Source organism: Ruditapes philippinarum, unplaced genomic scaffold (assembly GCF_026571515.1).
Source record: "Ruditapes philippinarum isolate M1 unplaced genomic scaffold, ASM2657151v2 ctg3926_1_1_1_1, whole genome shotgun sequence".
In the NCBI taxonomy this organism is placed as follows: domain Eukaryota; kingdom Metazoa; phylum Mollusca; class Bivalvia; order Venerida; family Veneridae; genus Ruditapes; species Ruditapes philippinarum.
Genome location: NW_026851937.1, coordinates 4,068 through 24,175, shown reverse-complemented (window position 1 = coordinate 24,175; position 20,108 = coordinate 4,068). Strand labels below are relative to the sequence as shown.

The following is a 20,108-nucleotide window of genomic DNA, read 5'->3' as shown; positions in this document are numbered from 1 at the left end:
CTAACCTTCTCTCATAAAAAAGGTTTTTTTTACTTATTTTAACTAATTACATATTAATAATTTTGACACCGCTATTTACTATGATTAATTCATGAACTTTAATTTTGTTTTGTCGATGTTTAATTTTTGTAACAAAGCAGGAAAGATCCATTATGTATCCATATATAGTAAACTAATACAAAATATAGGAAAATTTAAAAGTTTTCATGTCTCGCACTTGCACATTAAAGTATGAGCAGATTTGTCAGATCTTAAATTTCAATTTCCTTGTTATAAATATTGTTTGTTTTTGCTTTGCACATAAAATTCACCTTACATATGTTTTATTCATTCATCCCTAATTATGTACCTATTAAAACTTTCTACTAACTAATCGTTTGCTTTTGGATATTCTTTATCCAAATCATTGATATCTAACATTTAAAAAAGCTTAAAACATATTTGTATTTTTTTTCGATAGCGCGAGAAAAGCTCAAATAGAGCTGTGATGTATCGTCGATATTTTTCTGTCGATCAATAATTGATACACATTTAAAAAAATCATTGTTTTTGACTAATTAATAAAATACCTAGAAATTATGAAAATACACCCGAAACATAACATATATGTGTAGCACTATGCTGTTGAAAAGGGAACATTTTATATCTGTGATGTTAAATATATGGCCAGATAAAAAAAAATCATTAATGGGCTTTATAAACAAGGAACTGAACAAAACATGTATTTTACTGAAATCATTTATACAGGTATGAAAGTGAATGACAGACAAGTTATTATAGGTAATTAAAAGATATATCGGTGTATCGTTGATATTTGTAATCCGATATCGATATATCGTGGATATGCTTCGATTTAAATCGTTGACAGCATAAATTAATAAATAATCTTAATGTCAAAGATCCAACTATTCTTGGGGAGTTGGAGTTGCGATTGCTTATTACAAAAAAAAATTTGAAGACCTTATGCGTCGTCACATGCATCTTCTCAGGCCCAAGATAGGAGAAAGCTATATGGATAACCTCCTCACTTGACAGAACTGGAATAAGTCATTGGTCTGATTCAAACAATCAGCGATGATCCCATGTAAAAAAAAAATAAAAAAAAGAATACGTGATAATAATACTATGCAGTGCCTAGTGGTGTATCAGTGAAATATTATACTTTAAAGTCTGATCAAAGACATTGAACGTCAATGTTTGGATTTTAGTGTATTAAGAACAAGTTATTAAATATTTGAATTCCTCAGAACATTTCATCCTTCTTTATGGTAGTAAGGTTAACTCTAAAAGGAGGAAGAGTTTTCTGGCCTTATAGGATACCTTAAGGCCGATATTTTAATTGCATGAATATTTTAGTAAAAAAGAAAAAAACAGAATCCTTAAAAGACTGTCTTGAACGACATAATTTAAAAGTGTTGCAGGCTGGGTTTGATTGAGCCTGTTCATAGACGATACTGGTAAGTGCAAGCCGTCCACGCCCCATAGCACAGGCTTAATCAGAATTCAACATTTAAACATTAAAAATGGTGAAATTTTCAATTTAGAAACATCCGAAGATGTATAACATATGGGTCAAAATGCTCTAGAAATAAAATACGGAGAGTTGCGTTCAGAATTAACCCGTCCCCACCCCTTGCCTCCCACCCACATCATTATGTCGCACAGACAATAAACACAAAGTGTAAAATAATTATCTCTAACTGAATGAGCAAGAATAAAAAATACCAAAAATTAACATGATCTATTAAATTATCCTCACTTAATGCACGTAAATTATATTTAGGCGCCAATCTTAACTTCATAGCAAAATTAGCTTAAAATAAAACATATCGCAATTAAATTAACAAAATTTGTTATCTAAAACATGTTTTACAACTTCAAATATTAATGCAAAACAAATAACATATTTTTTATCTGACCAGTTTCATTTACTTATGTCACATGCATGATATGCCATCGGAGCAAATAAATCCCGATGTTATGTTAAATCACATATTTTCGCGAGTTAAAATTCTCAAAATCTTATAAGTTAGGAATGATTAACTAATTAAAATATCCGCGAACGTCTATTTTCAGTGTTGATTAATTTATATGGCAGATACGTAGCGGAAAGTGATTTTTGTAAAAATGCATTAATTCGCAAAATTGGCGAAATTAAAGTCCGCACGAAAGTTACTGATTTGATAGTATCACATCATAAAATAAAACACTTACATAGGATGGATTTGGTTGTCATTGTTGCGCCAAAAATAGAATAACTTATATCATGTCATATTTTGTCATCCGTCATGTAAGCTGCTAGACTGTCACAGTTTCCCTTAAGCAGTGGTATAAGGCAGGGGGACACATTCCGTGCTCTATTGTTTTAATTATTTATCTTATTGATTTTTTAACAAAATAAAACTGAAATTCTTTTATGAAATAAAAAAACGGAAAAAAGGGAAAGAGAAAACAAATATTTAAAATTAAAGTGAAGCTAGTTATATAAAGTACGATAAAATAGTAGCTTAGTAACTTTTAGTGAACTAAATGTGTTTAATTAAGTCAAAACATTGATGATGAATTTCATCTCGATTTTTTACGTGATTTTATTCTATTTTTGGAATGTTTTTCTGTCAGCGGACGCTACCGCTATGCTCAAACCCTCACATCGAGGAACCATGTGGACTCGTACAAATTATAATTCGGCGGGATATAATTATATGGGAATTAACTGTGGAGGAATAGGTGTAAGTAACAGTGTTTTTTTAATCGTTATTTTTTTATTGTAACAAATTGTAAAAATAGATATAAATCATATGGTATATTTGTTCGTGGAAGTGGCGATATTCCTTTAAAATCGAGTTGGAAAATTTAAAAAAATATATTGTTGTAAGAAATCATATGAATATAAACTGTGGAAGAATAAAATTAAGGAATATAGATGTAAAATACTTTCAAATGTAATTTTACAACTTTAACGGAAGAACATATGAAAGTCACGTGAGACATTATTTGAAAAAAATAATTGCATTTTTTTAAACTTAAAGAATAAGCATCAGTTTTAAAACACATTCATTTGCATATATGTTCTTTCAAAATTGGAAACAAAAATATTCTTAAATGAGCAACATGCGTGATTTATAAAAGGTCGAGTAGAAATAAAGACAAATAATTTATAAATTATATCCAAAATAAACTTTACGGGTACTTCTGCAAAGAAATTTTCGTTCGATGTTGTTAAAATACATAAACTAGATAATCATATATTAAAATATATATTCATGACTGTGATATTATAGCATTATATTGTCCACTAATCTATATTTACCTTTTTTTTCCAAAATATACCAAAAGAACTAAAAAAATAATTATCTATATCAGAACATATATGTACCATAACTTAAACAGGAAAAATAAAAAAAGACGTTCCCCGAAATCAACATATTATCTTTATCACCGGTTTATTCCTTTAATTTTTTTCTCTAGTTTTCAGTTAATCAGCTTTTGGTCTAACGATATCTTTAAAATTATCATCACATTTCTTCGTCAATCTACCTTCATCATCTATTAAATACTTGCCGGTTTTTCATTTTCGAATGTTAAGTACTTTCAGTACTTTGAAGTATAAGCAAACTTTTAAAAAATTTAGGAGTCTGATGCGAAGTGGTCATCAAGCAATTATAGCATACATATGCACCGTATTATCACGTGACCAACTTGTCACTTTTTTGTTTGCTTTGGCAGTAAACATTCTGACATACGGCCGTAAAACATTCATATCAACTGTCTATTTTTCTGATTTGCTATTAATTCTCGTTTTGTAATGAAATAGTCTGTTCAGATATACATAAATGACTAAATATAGCATCACTCAAAATATAATTTGTAGTTACCCAGTTACAAACCATGTCAGAAAGATAAATCGGGTCAGATCTGACGTGCAATAAAAAGTTAAAAACAACGTGTGGCAAGTTTATTGCTCCTAAACCTTATTTCTTTAATTCTTGGAAGCCACATATTTTTGTACTCCATGTCCCCAGTTTGGATATTCATTTTTTCTATTCTATAATTTTACAAGTTTATAATCCAATTTATGTTTCTGTTCTCGGCATGTTGAACTTTCAGTGAAGTTGAAATGTTAGATTCTTTTAAAATGTGGTTGCTTTAAGACTTGTGTCTGAATGAAATTTCTCCAAAACACGTGCCAATTAAACAAAATTGTCTGTACGGAATATAGGGAGGGACGGGGGAGAAGAAAAATGTCAATAAGAGTCGAACAAATGAGTATTTCTAAAATTAAATGAATACGTACAATAATCACTACAATTCTATATTTTCTCAAAAAAATGTATATTTTTGACCCTGACAAATCATTATAAATTTATCAGTACGTTCTTTCCATAATGTTTTATAATGCTTTTATATATATTTCACAAAATTTGATTTCCCCTCTTTTCTCTGATGGCAAGTGCCCGTACAGGTTCAAATCAACGCCATGTTATTTCGAGTAATAAACAACAATGTCATGTTATATAAAATATCTAGTTCTTGCAACAGATATTGTCAAGTTCTAAACAAATTTGCACGAAACAAAACATATTACGGGAATACACAACAAAACAATTTAAACAATAATGTGTACAATATCAAAATGTCACATACATTTTATGTCACGAAACGCACAACAGCACGTGCCATACAATTTCAAGAACAAAACTTTCTCTCTATACAATTGTCACGCATATACAATGTCACATTCAGCGGAATGTCACGAAAAGCACAATTACACGTAACATACAATGTAAAGAACCAAATATAATCTCGTGACTTGTGTCACACACATACACTGCCACAGACAATGTTGTGTCACGAAAAGCACAATTACACGTAACAAGCAAATGTCATGAACTAAACATTATCTTGTTATACTTGTCACACGCATACAATGTCACAGACAATGTTGTGTCACGAAACACATATTTACAAGTAACATACAATATTAACAACCAAAGCAATATTTGGTAACATTTGTTTTGTACTTAAATACAGTGTCACCTCATATACATTGTCATGTAAAACACACTTCGGAACATGTAAACGGCATAATGGGTTTAAGGTAAATTTTTCAAGAAAACGAGAACTAATAGTATGACTAATGACTTCACAGAAAACATTAACCAATCATTGAAAGGCCTATTTACGCTTAAAAGTGCTATCATTTTTTTTTCTCAAAATGTCCTTCATTTGTGTTGTCCTGTTTTAGAGATGTTACTTGTTAATCAGACATCTTGGCCATATTTTACTTTCTTTGGTAAAATTATTGTTATTTAGTTAAAAAAAAACTCAAAATATTATTTCCAGTACCATCATGTCAAAAAATCTCAGTGGGGTCCCTTTAAAGTGCCTTTAAATAATAAATGTGAGACTACATATATATTTCTATGAGACGCCGTCTCGCAGACGACTGTTAACTTTGACATTCAGGCGGAAATTGCTTATCAAAGACTGGGACACAAGTCATCGTAAAAGCCAAGATTTCTCATAAATGTATAACCAATTTAATGCCATTTTCGTGAAATTAATAATTAATTAATAAGTTACAGTCAAACAAACAGTGACAATAGGTGGACAGAAACATAATTAATTGTAAATAATTTCTTAAAATTTTGCTAAAGTCATGGGAATACTTTCTTAATATCCACCCTTGTTTGCTCATTAACTTCATGCGGTAAATTTCTGTCAAGACTTTTTTTTTTCTTGAAAATATTTTATTATCAACTTTATATGACAATTCGTGAATTGTTCACTGCTTGTTTAGTATGCAACTTTGTTGTATCGTTGTGAATTTATCACTGCAAAAATGCATGTTTTATGGGCGGTAAAAACTACTCTTTATGTCGTTTGATGCACGCGTTCTGTATTAAATGACGCTTACCAACTTCCGGTTCAATGTTGAAACCTCACAAATGCAGCGTTGATTTTAAACACCTTAATGAATAAAAACCCTTTATATTTTGATAGATGCCCTTTTAACTTTTATTGGTAATCTTATGTTTTAGGAAAACTGATTGTTTTTTTTTTTTCTCTTTTTGTTCGTAGTTGTAATTGCTATTGTTTGATACGTGCAATTAAGAGACCATTCACCTTTTGGAAATTCCATGAATGCATTTTTGGCATAAAACGATCGAAATAATATTTCTATTAAATAAGGTTAATAATAAATTAGATTTATATAAATAATAATATTATTAAAACGTGATAAATGTACCTTGTGCAGTGTTGAAATAAAAATATCGTTTTTAAAAAATAACCACAAACTCCATTATTTCATAAATTAAAGGCGCATTATTTCTAAGAAATATATATTTATCAAATTCTTTAGAAATATCAAGCATATGGCAAATTATGATGTAATTTTTGATTTAGAGCATGTAAGATGTTTAATAACTAAAGGGAGTAGCGCTGAATGTACAGTAAAGTATCGTAATGGTAGCAAAATGTAAACAATGTAGTATTTTGACTACCATACAAAACATTTATTTACTAAAATTATATTGTCAACAGGGCAAAAGAAGCAAAGAAAGTTCATCTATATGGCAAATGAGCATTATTTTTTTTTTTTGAAACTGTAGCAAGATACCAAAAATAGAACGTTTTTGAGAAATAAGAATGGTAGCATTTCTGATCCATAATGGGCCTTTAAAAAAAATATTATTAATGTATATATTTCGTTAACTGAAAGTGAATGATTTTTTACTAGAAAATTTGTTATTTAGGGTATATTATGAACTGTGCATGTACGTATCTTTCGTATAAATTAAGTCCTATGAACCTGAACTTATCTATCCGTCACCATATTCTTATTTATAAAAAAACTTGTTATTGCAGATTATTTTTTTTTCTATTTATAGTCACTGTAATTCGTTTGACAGTTCATATTTATTTCATTCTAATATTTATCATCTACTTGTATTTCCGGTAAAAAACAGATTTCCCATAATAGCGTAACGTAAATTACTTTTCTACGTTACATAAATCACAGTAACTTCTATATTTTGTACGTTTTTGCAGTGGTAACGTAGGGTCAGTGATAATTTATACAGACAGGCCGACAATAGGCCCATGATTGTCATATGCACTTGTCACAATGTGTCAAGTTCTACATGTATCATATTAAAACCTGTATGTTTTTTTTTCTACTTTACCTTCTTGTCTACATATATATATACACACTCATTAACCACACAAAAAACACCGATATTTTAACAAGTTTTAACAGATGGTTATTTTGCGGTTTATTTTTTCCGATCTTTTTTATGAAAATTACTAACGAAGAAAAAACGTGATTTTAAACAATTTGTTTTTACACCAATCATATACCATTTCTTTAAAAAGATTTACCATCAAAGCTGGCTTTATAACAAACATTGTCTCCGAGTTTATATGGATTTAAATTTCCTATGATACAAGATATTGTAAAGCACAAAAACAGTCATCGAGTTAAAAAAAATGTTTAACGGGCAATTTGTGAAAAGACTATTGACTTTACGTATAGGCTTAGTGACATCATGGCATTTTGAGCGCGTGTGATTCATAATCATACGTAACTTTTGAATTACATGGATAAAGTAAAAGAAATTATATCTTATGGAATATCCTATTTTTTCTCTTTTTGTTTCAACAGTGAAATTATCTTACAGTCGATTCCCGAACAAAAACTGTAACAAAGAATGTCTGTGATTTAACACACATGAATATTGTAAGTTAACAGAATAAAATGTTCCAGACCAAAATATTACTCTTCTATTTTCATTAGGATTTTATGCGTTTAGCGATGCATAAGTGTATGCGATATTTGCTTTTAAGACAATTTACATCTATATTCAATGTGTGCAAGCATTTGGGACATATTATCAAATTTGTTTATGAAATTCATACAATAATTTTTTTCGAAATTCTACCAACATACCGTCTATTAAAACTTTAAGTAATAAAAGGAATCATCAAATAAACAACTATTATTTAAAAAAACATAATTCATAAGATATGCGGCGGTTCACATTTTAATGCCAAAATCATTACAACAATTGAACGCATTGTTACCTAGTAACGCTCGTGGAATTCTAACATCTTGACATATCATGCATTTCCTTTTATTATAAAAGTATTAAAATTGTTATAATAAGCAATTAGAGTTTTTATAAATAAGCGGCATTGTTGTACATAGTTTTTAAACCAACATTATTATAATATCTTAAAGTGTTGTGCGTTTTAAGACACACTTTTGAGAAGAAACAACAATATTTTCCGGCGTGTATTTGTTTTAAAAATTCATAATAACATTATGAAATTTACGGACGCCACCTTGTGTGGAAAATTAATTATTTGCTAATGTTTTGTAGACGTTCGTGCATTAAGAATTTCTATAATTGTACTATATTAACATACTAACTGGCAAAAGATGTTGAAGTGCAGTCTGATATAAATGAGCCGTGTCATGACAAAACCAACATAATGGGTTTGCGACCAGCATGGATCCAGACCAGTCTGCGCATCCGTGCAGTCTGGTCCGGATCCAGGCTGTTCGCTTACAAACCCTATAACAAGTAGAGAAACTGATAGCGAACAGCATGAATCCTGATCAGACTGCGCGGAGGCGCAGGCTGGTCTGGATCCATGCTGGTCGCAAACGCATTACGTTGATTTTGTCATGGCACGGCTCAAATTTGCATGTCGCAAACATCCCATTTTGACTTTGTCTTCAGTGTGAATTATGATGTAGAAAAATTGTTGTTTATTTGTAAGTTGACATGCTAGATGTTTAAAACCTCGAAATTTTGGCAATATATCTGCATTTCTTTACCACAAAATGATATTTCGTTTGCTCTTGTATCCTCCGCTTAAAAAGTAAAAAAGTAAAACCTAAACTTAGGTAACTCTTCAGTTTTGTGAATAATAATTTGATAAGAAAACAACGTTTCAAGGAGACCTGTCGCACGTGACTGTATTGTTAGATCTGCCGTATGTTTCGGAACGACTTTGATTTTGGTTTCGTTGCAGGACGTTTGTACTTCGAATAATGTATCCAGCTATCGCAGAAATTTGGCGGGAAAATCTTTACACAAGCAGCCGATAGCTTGAGTCACGTCGATTCTCGCAATCCCGAGAAATAGCTACAGTATTGTTGTCTCGCGAAATAGAGTGAACGCCAAATGAATCAAGTGTCACGTGGGGTCTTTGCCATCAATTAAACTGCAATGCCGCCATAATAAATTCTTTGTTTTTGTGCGCAAATTTATAGCTGAAAAACATATAAAAATCTCTGTTTAGAAACTGTCAAAATATTTTGACAAAGTCATAAAACAATCTGTATTGTCAATTTACATCAATCTGTTGCCCTAGATTGACAGGTTTGCACATTAAAATGCTTGTTTGCATAATGCATTGCATCTTTCAATCAATTTCAACGCATATTTAATTGAATATTAAGCAAGAAAGGTATCTATTATGTTCGCCAAATGTGCATTGACTGCATTCTTTTCTTTATTGTTTAAATCATTTTCTATTCATAACAATTGATATATTTGTAACAGCGTGTCCTGATATGGGGCATTTTGCCTTTGCAAATGGTTTTCACTATTTAAGAACGTATGGTACTGGAAAATAAGTTGCTATAGAAGACGCATGTTCGTTTAGTGAAAATTTATAAAATGTTCTAAAATTGTTTAAAAAAAAGTGAAGATTTTTTTTTTCAGGAATAATTAACTTCGTGTGAAGTTATAATCATATGTTAGTTCAAGACATTTTAAAGAATAATATCCACCTTTCATATAAATTTTGTCACTCTTTTTCATAGAATTGTAACAACATGTAGACTTTCATTAAATGACAAACTATGTTTAAAATGATGAATGTTCCAATTTTTTCTTTATTAAAGGCGCATAATGCCTCAGAAATGAATCATTTTTCCTTCAACTGAAAGGGAGAAACATGAGTTTTATAACATTTGAACGATAGTCTTAGTCTCTTAGGGCATGTTAGCTGCTTAACAATTAGGAAAGTAGCACTGAGTGGGAAATTATTTGTTATAAAAGTAGTAAAACGTAAACAAAACAGTATTTTGACTTCCATACAAAATTTCAAAATACTAAATCACTGTTAGTGTACTAATTGTCTACAGGCAAAAGAAGTAAAAGATGGTTCGGGTAATTAGCAAATGAGTATCTTTTTGAAAATTATTACAGGACACTGCTTTTGTAAAAGATAAAAATCAAAGTATTTCTCGGGCATAATGTGCCTTTAAGCAAGTACAAGAATGTTTTTGTATTTTCTGATCGCAAGATCAGTAAATACATAGCTAACATCCACGGTCTAACACAAATTTTCCTAACAGACCTAACAACGCAAAGTAGTTCTCACTCAGAACTGCTTAAAAACCAGCAATTTAAAATAAAGAATAATTTTTAATGTATGCATTTAACGAATTACAGTGCATTAAAAGTTTAGAGTAGTCAATAGAAATATGAGGTTACAATCACAAATTTCGCGGATGAATATCTTTTTTACCCAATGAAAAATGTTCGGCTATTTTCGTAAAGCTTAATCAATGAAAATGCTATTTTTAGCTATGTCGATTACCGAATACTCCAGAGCGTAGTACACAAATAAATCTGACTGTCGAGTAGTGGAATATATACATGTCGTACTGTTTTGGCGAGAAGATTTTCGCTAAATTATTTTCATCAGTGTTAAACAACAGGTTTATAGTGAAGAAAATACCTCGAAATTAGTAAGGATTACAAACACGAATGGAAATTCTCAATTAAGAATTACAATGTATTTGTTATTATTCAAGATACATATGTATTACTTCACCGTGGTGCAGAGGTAGCGCGCTCGTTTAGGGTGTGAGAGGCCCAAGGTTCAAATCCTAGTCGAGGCAACTTTTTTTTTTTGAAGTGTCTTTTTTAAGGAAGTAGCCACGATATGCAAGGATAAAGTATGGCTGTCTTAAAAAATGAAAATGATTTTTTGATGCAACTCTAGTCATGCAAAATTCCATATGTATCAATCTCAAACTGTTATAGACGCAGTCGCTGCGTAAGATTAATTATAGTATATAAAAATAAACTTATATAGGAAAATACATACAGATAGTCAGTATGATTTAGATTGCAAAGATCAGAAAATACCACAGAGGTTGCAGCCCTTTGATTTTCTATATCTTGCGTGTGACTTTGATTAACAGTTTTAAAAAATAGCCATATTTACGGTACATTCTTTAAGTAACAAACAATGACATGTCTTAATTAAAAATCTAAGTATAAAACAATAAATTTAAGAAGGCATTTGAAACAAAACATCATTTTGTTATTGAAAATGACGTTTAATGGCTCGTAACTGTTTAATTTATTGAAGTAGCCATGAAAATTCACAAATACAACCTTTTAAATATCGTTGTCGACTGTGTTTTTACAAACAAGCTTTTTGTCAAAACCTGGCTTTGTTTGACTAAGTTGTAAAACATGTCCTTATTAATCAAATAAATTCATATCTTTAGCTACTTTTGACAATTACTTGACATTAATTGAATACTCAAAATTACTTAACATTTAACTGTTTTAAAATTACAGTCCAAGCCGGGAACAAACTTGGTTATTATGAGACACATTCATAATGAGTTTTGTTGTAAACCAGTATAAGGTTGTCTGTATTATATACTTCATTTTATTTGCTCATTGTAGCCATTTTTATTCCCGTATTATTTATTTAATTTTTTTTTGTCTATAAAGCCTTTTTGCTGAAGATGATTTTTGTATTTTTTTCTATCGTAAGATTATTCTATGTGCCGGGTGAACCTTTCATCACCATCATATATTTGCATATTTGTAAATCATAGCATCTTGCTTTTTACAGTTAAGATGCTCATTTAGAGGGACCTATCTTACTATAGTGTTTGAGCAGTACCTTTAGACGCTTGCTGAAATGATCACGAGTAGATAAATATCGCTCATGTTTTCACCGATTCTTATATTTTATATTCATGGTCCATATATCGATGTGAATAGATGAATAAGACGTCTTAAAGCGCATTTCGGCGGGTGAAAATGCGATGTTTTAGCATTTAAATATTCAAGCCTTTTGTCCGGTAAATACGGTATTTAGTTTGGTGCTCCATCTTTTTAAGTATCACTTAGCGTTCCTAGAGATTTTTGCACAATTGTATGTTATTGACTCTAATGCTTACAAGACAACATGTTACTTATGCCAGGGTGTGTGATATCACGTGAGTGACATCGGGTTGTTCTTAGTCACATGAACAACGTGAAAATGGAAATATCACTTAGACAGTAATCACCGTTAGTTCAAAGAACTTGAATAACTTACAGTGGGTGTTTACATACATATATATTCATCATTAATTAAAACAAGCCATTGTGCTTTGTATGTTGACAACAGTAAGCCGAAAATGTCAATTACTTTGATGTCATCGAATCTTTTTCTTTGTATTTCATTGGCGTAACTTTTGTCTGTGATACTTCATATAAATTGTAATAAAAAGGCGAAAGTAATAACGTATCGAGATAAGGTTTACAGAGTGCGAACAATATAATGTAATTTATCAACCACAAATATTTTTTATTATTTGGTTAACAATTATTCACTTTTATTGTTATTGATAAACAAATTTCTATTATATACCATAAAAGAATGACAGATGTGTTTTATTTTGTTACTGATATAGAGAATATTTTTCATCATATGATACGTTCCACGTACACCGAATCGCTACTTTGTATTTTTACCATTCGTCCGTCCAATACATTTCCTATATTGAACATTGGATTATTCAATATTGAAGAATTCAATATATCATATATTCGAAAACTAGTGTGTCATGTACTGTCAATGATAAACACCGTTAGCGACAAAAGTATCCGAATGTAATAAATATGTTATTGAAGACTTTTCAGAGCAATACGGATTTTATCAGACTCGTTAAATATCGTTTTCTATGGTTGAGTATTATTGTCAAAGATATAGAAGATATTCCAATTTTTTTCCTATAAAAACGGGATTAATTTTCGTTAAGTGGTGTGAAATATGATTTTTATCAATACCACGAGATGAGAATAGATCCCGCATTTAAAGAAAAAACTTGAATCTATGGTTTATTATTATATATTTATTCACTTTTTGACCTTACTTTCCGAAAGTATTCCTCTTTAATTGTGTGTATTGGCTGAATTAAGAAAAAAGTAGTCCTGCGGGTAATAAAAATACGCATTTCATTTCATCAATATGTTCAATATTTCATGGATAAGAAAATAATAAAGTAAAATACGGAAAAATAAAAATACGCATCTTATTTCATCAATATTATTCAATATTTTTATTATAATAATGTAATAATATAACAAATTCACGTATTGTACAGTTTAATGTGCGATTATAAAATTATAAGTATTATACATTCCAGAAGTTCATTCATCATTAGTCGGCATTTTTCATATCATACCTGTAATAAAAAGATAATTTTATCATGTCAAATGACGAACGATATCACACCGTAATAAAACAGCGATAAATGAGTCCTTATTTATTTTAGCCGTTTGCTCAATATGTAGAGCATTGGACTTTGATTCGGGCGACCCAGCAGGTTCGATTCCTGGACGGCGCAGGTCACTTTCGTTGTGCTTGTTCATGTTATCTATTCCAAGGTCATTCGCACTGTACCTCTGCTTTTGGTATGTACAGAAATTTCAGTTTATTGCGAAAGTGAAGGCAACTAGTATTGGTAAACTGCTTGACAGCCTGTCCAGGAACGATGCGGTGGCTGAACTGTGCTCTGGTGAATTCAGTGTTGCTTACTGCCGTGATCTGGAGTGAAAAACTAACAACACGAGATACTTCATAGATTTTGATAAAATTAAAATTGCACCAATTAAAAAAACTTGTCAACTCGTTTGTCATGGAAAAAGTGTTGTTAAATTTGCGTCAATAAATTTGATAAAGCAGTGTTAATTCCGAAATGAGAAATGAATTTACAGAGTGGTGGTTTTTTATTTCCTTATACGTCTCTATAAAAAAAAGTGTAAATTCAAAATGAAGTAATTCGTTGATTATTATTTTAATTTTTATTTCATCCTGCAAAGTTTATCAAGATGTTTTCAGTGTGTCCCAATAAACTATTTAGAGTTAGTACTTAGCAAAGACTTTCTTTTTTCTGTCAAGAAATTGTTTAAGAATTGTATTTTAAAAAAGCACACATATTCGTATTATAAAAAGGCACACACCTTCGTGTTATAAAAAAGCACACACGTTCGTATTATAAAAAGGCATACACCTTCGTATTATAAAAAAGGCACTGAACTTCATATTATAACAAGGTACACACCTTCGTATTATTAAAAGGCGCACACTTTTGTATTATAAATAAGCACACACCTTCGTATCATAAAAAGGCATTCACTTTCGAATTTTAAAAAGAAACACATCTTCGTATTATGAACAGGCGCACACCTTTGTATTATAAAAAGGCACACACTTTCGTATTATAAAAAAGCACACACTTTCGTATTATAAAAGGCACATGCCTTTGTATTATAAAAAGGCTCACACCAACAACAGTACATGTTCAATAACTTTTTTCACCCACGAGAAGTATGTAATATAAATGTTATAAAACAATTACATGCAATTTGCTTTAAGGTCAAAGTTTTGGAGAGTAAAAACAAAACAATTAAAAAAAACCCAAAAAAACCCCACCCAATATGCCCATGATTGAATAGTTAGATTTGTTTACAAATTTATAACTATTTATTCAAAACCTAACGTAAATCAATGGTTTCGGAATGAGGGAATTTGTCATTTAAAGGGGGCGACCGTAGGGTCGAATCGTCTTGGGCGAATCTTAAAACCGAAAAAAAAACAATAAATTTTCGAAACGTACAAAAAAAAACAAAAAAATTTTCATTTTTATTTTATTTTAAAAATTTTACAATCTATATATGATCAATAATTTCACCCCACAAATTATTTAAATCATCAGTACTTTTTGAGTTTTTAACCAGTTCATTGAATTTTTAAAAGGGACCAGTATCGATTTTAAATGAAAAAAAAACATGGAAAAATATACCTAAGCATTTTTAAAACGGGGCAAAATTTTAAGGCAACATTAACACGGATAGACCGTTTATTAATTAAAATTATAATTTAAAAGTTTATATGTAAGGGGTAAGCATCCGTACAAAATACAATAGCGCTATAAATAGATATTGCAAGGCGTGATTTTACGGCCGCAACGTAACTCAAGTTTATTCTTTTGTGAATGACGATTCTCAAACTACATGCACTTCAAATCTTAAATAACAGGGCGTGATTTTACGGCCGCAACTTTACTCAATTAAATTCTTTTCTGTGAATCATATTAATACTGTCGATCCTAAAACTATTAAAAGTTTTTGTCGTTTTTATTATATAACGTTTTTTACTATCTTATTATTCGTTTTATTTAGTTCTAACTACTTTTTCTAAATGCGAAACACAATATTTCTATGTTTTTTGCATGACAGTAACCTTTTTGGCGGTATAAAATATCCATAAAAGGTGTTTTATATCAAAAGAAATTCCTCCTAAAACAAATTTATCAATCTAATTAACCTCTGTCTTGCTGTATCTAATAAGAAATAATGCATTTATAATTGTGTTTATATTGATAGCTTGTCATTTTATGAAATCCATAAATTGAAGAAAATTTAATAAAAGCATTATACAAAAAAGAATGAAAATCAAATGACTGCCATACAAAAAATGTCCTTAATTAGATAAATCGCATGTAAATTATTCGAGTAAATGATAATTAATTTGTATTTTGTTGAATAAGAAAGTGATAAAATTTACTATCATTTATTGTGGGCAAACGGTGTTTATGACATTTATATTGGGGCATGAACATGTACATACCAGGGATATTATGACATGTATTATTACATCACTACTGGGAACGAAGTGACGTGTAAAAAGATACAAATTATGGACAGTTGATTGAAATATCAGTGAAAACAAAACATTTGTCCATGATATAAATTAAACCGAATAATTGTATCCATAAAATTAGAAACAATAAATACATTGACCCATGATATTAGTGAAACTGAATAAATTTATCGATAAAATTAATAATAACAAAATATTTTTTGATGAAATTAGCGAAAACACATTTATTTTTCCATGATTTAAGTGACAAGAATACATTTGACCGTGATATTAATGAAACAAATGAATTTCTCCAAAATAGTGAAAACTGATATTAGTTAAAACTGATATTAGTTAAAACATGTGTACATCATAAAAATGAAGACATATAAATTTTTCCATGATATTAATGAAACAAATGATAACTTCATCTATGGTATTTGTGGAAATCAATGTATTTGTACCTGATGTGAAATAAAACTAAGACTATGGGAAAAATGTGATATTCAAATAAGTAATCTTTGGAAAAACAGATTGAGAAAAATGAGACATTCGGATAAGTAATCTGAAAAATAAGAATTTAATGAATATGGCTGGATAAAAAAGATATTTGATTTGTAATAAGTAAATAATACAGTGAAAGTAAGTGAAAGTAAATTATACAGTGAAATAAAGTAAGTTAAACATAAAAAATAAGAAATGATAATTTATTACGAAATTGATGAAAACAATCAGTAAATGTCATTTAGTAAAGAAATGATAGAAAAAAAGACTAAAGATATTTTTTTACATTATTAAATAATGACTTATCACTTTCATTTTTTCCTTTCTGTCGCAAAATAAAAAACGAAAAGATAGGGATAAAACGAAAAGAAATTGAAAACAAAACGAAATGAAAGGGGAAGAAAATACTTAAACAGAAGAATCTCTCTTTAATCCGACTTTATGAAAAAAGTAAAAATGGAATACAAAGGAAACGAATAAGGAAACATAACTCTTTTTTATATGACTTTAACTGCTAATGAATTTGTCTTTCTATAACAAAAGAAATCAAATAAGTAGCAAAGCAGGAAGAAAGTTTTTATATAATAAAGCAATAATTTGGCGCCTTTAAAAATGCAAACAAAAAACGGTTAACAATGAGTTTATTAAAATATTATTTTTTATATGATTTTAATTGTCAATAAATTTAACTTTTTATAACTATATAAATACTTAAACGACATGTGGTGATGTTGTTATTTTCCTTAAATAATAACCTTCAAAATGCAGTCATTAAAGTGGATTGGTCTACAATGGACATATTATCCAGAAGTATTTCAAATATTGATAAAAACAATAGAAAAGTACAATTTGAATATTTTTGTGAAATGTTTATGAAAAACAAAATGTTGATAGACTTCAATATGATGAAAAAATAATATTTTGTTCTAGAGCACTTTATTATCTGCTATATAAAGGTATTTCATATCGGGTCATGTATCTAATATTTACAAACAACATCCATATATATAATTCGTGGGTTGGTTTTCACGTATGATACTTAACATTATCAACATAATCATTTATGTTATTACAGATTTTCTATTATTGATCAATTCACCTTAATGTGGTTATGTTCAGCTCAATTCTTTTGTTTACAAAGACAGCCTTTTATCACACTTCGAGAAGGTAGTAAGAATTGTCATAAGGACTTCGATATATAATTATTTCGTGGTTTTGAGTATTAGCCAAATATATGAATTTTAAGCCAAAAGTAGGTCACTGAACATTCATATGTTTGGCTAATACTCCGTGGAAATTGCATGGAGGTAAATTATCACCACTTTATGCTTCAAAAGTAACTCTTAAAGGGCATAACTGGTGACATGTCCGGGGTCCGTGCTCGACAGCGAAAGATGCATTTTGTGCCCAAAAGGGCGGATGGACCCTCAATAAGCATAAACTACACACATACATTCTCACGCATGATACTAAATAATATCAACATAATTATTTCAGGTATTACAGACCTTCCTTTATATATCAATTGACTTTAAAACATTAACCAAGATCGTAAACAAAATTATATCTTTATATAATTCTCAAAAGGTAATTAATGTGTTTATATATTAGGACAATAAATCAGAAATGGTTTCCAAAGGTCAAATTTTAACACGTCATTATTTAAAATATCATTAAGATTCGGTGTCAACAGAGTCAATACATCTTTACTGATTTTCATATAGCTAATAGATGTGCATTTCATTTTTCAGAATAGCCTTTCATTTTCATAATAAAAAATTAGAATTTAAAATAATGTATGTTATATTTACTAAGTATAAAATATCATTAATGTTTTAGAATTTCAATAATACATAGTACACACATTAAAACTCCGCTTATAATGATAGTCAGGACACCGCCGAATTTTTATTGTCATACCCGGATATCGTTATATCCGAGAAACAACCAATCTGAAACTGGGGCAAAAGCATCGTTATAAGCGGTATATCGATATAAGCGTTTTTGTTATAAGCGGAGTTTAAAGTTTATTGTAGTGAAGCGTTTTACCATTATATCTATATCTAATGTTACGATAAACTTGTTATTCATGCAACATAACGTCATATTAGCATATTTTTTCTCACAAAGGACATAAATGTTGTTAAGTGTATGTAATTTTATTACTTATATACTTACCTTGCATTTATAATGTATAATAGCTTCCCTTAGCTAGATTCGGACATGTTCTGTATATCAATAAGGCCTCAAGGTAAATGACATATTTTGTCAGACGGTGTATAATTGATAATTAATACTCACGTGTTTTTGTCGTTTTAGAAAAATTGCTTTTTTAACCGCAATTTTCTTCACTGATATACGACCAAGTTTTTAAATGGTATTTAGAAATCAAAATAACAAATGTGCACGTACATTGAAATCATATATATTAACCTTTGGTCGGAAGGCGGTAACAAATCTTAATCAGTACTTATTTTGAAATTTTGTCAAAAATGATAAATGGTTTTGTCCATATTTAAAGATGGATAGATTTATTAAAGATTTTTTGGTGGTTAGGGTGAACAAACTGGAATAATGTAATAAATTCGTACTGTTGACATACATGTACTTATTGCAGAGGAGAAGAAGAGTTATAATTCATTAAAAATTTTTACAAGAATGAATTCCGACAAACACATCATGTGTTCATTTGATTTTTAACATATATCTAAATGCATGTACAGACATTTCTTGCATTGGTACATATTTTGATAAAAACCTTCTTGGGCAAAACTGTTAAAGTCTTTGGCAGATTCAAAAAATATTGGTAACAACTTTTTCATTTTATTATCGTATTGGCATTCAAAATTCGCTTTATCTTTGTTAATTGCAATTGTTAATGAAATACCCCACCAATTATGCCTTCCTCTGTCCACACCGTCTTATGCCCCAATTCTGGTCAGTGACATATTTGATGCCTCCCAAGTTGTCCTACGTCATTTGATGTTGCCCGGCTTTGTTCTTTGGACGTTTCTCACTCTTATTTGTATTTGTACTTATATTATATATTTCACTATTTCAGAGGTTGAAACAAAACAATGGAAAATGCGGATTGTGCGGAGATCCATTTAACGGAGTACGAAAACATGAATCTGGCGGGAAATATGCCACCGGAGCCATTGCTGATGTCATTGACAAAGGTCAAAGGAATATATATGTTAAAATATTACTAAATTCTGACCAAAGTGGATATTTTGAGTTTCATCTTTGTGTTACAAATGGAACTGCTGAGACGAAGGCATGTTTTGATAAACATTTGTTAAAGATAAGTGAAGGTCGTAACCAAGGTGACCAATTCGCATATTATGTGGACCGTGCTGGAATTATTCCGTTAACTGTAGAGGTACCCGACGGGGTTTATTGCGATAGATGCGTGTTGCAGTGGAAATATGTTACAGGTAAACCTTAATTGATCCAGTCATTACGTCATATGATGACGTCACATTGTTAGCAGCAAAACAAAACTACATATAGACGCAGTTTTATGTAAAAACGTAAAAATGAAACCATTTTGTATTCTCTATTTTTTTCCTGTGTTATGACCGTTGTATAATAGTTTTGTGTTCCTTTTTAACAACAATTTTCTACTTGTATTCTTATGTTCG

The 20,108-nt window shown here is 29.9% G+C and overlaps 1 protein-coding gene across 1 annotated transcript; it reads left to right on the top strand.

Moving 5' to 3' along the window:
• Positions 1 to 2,296: 2,296 nt before the first annotated feature.
• On the top strand, positions 2,297 to 19,901 carry LOC132743477 (uncharacterized; the record flags this gene model as incomplete). The annotated part of the gene is given in 2 exon segments (XM_060731997.1): positions 2,297 to 2,729; positions 19,526 to 19,901. Coding segments are annotated over 2 exon segments (550 nt in total), but the record flags the coding sequence as incomplete, so codon positions are not given.
• Between the last annotated feature and the right edge of the window lie 207 nt (positions 19,902 to 20,108).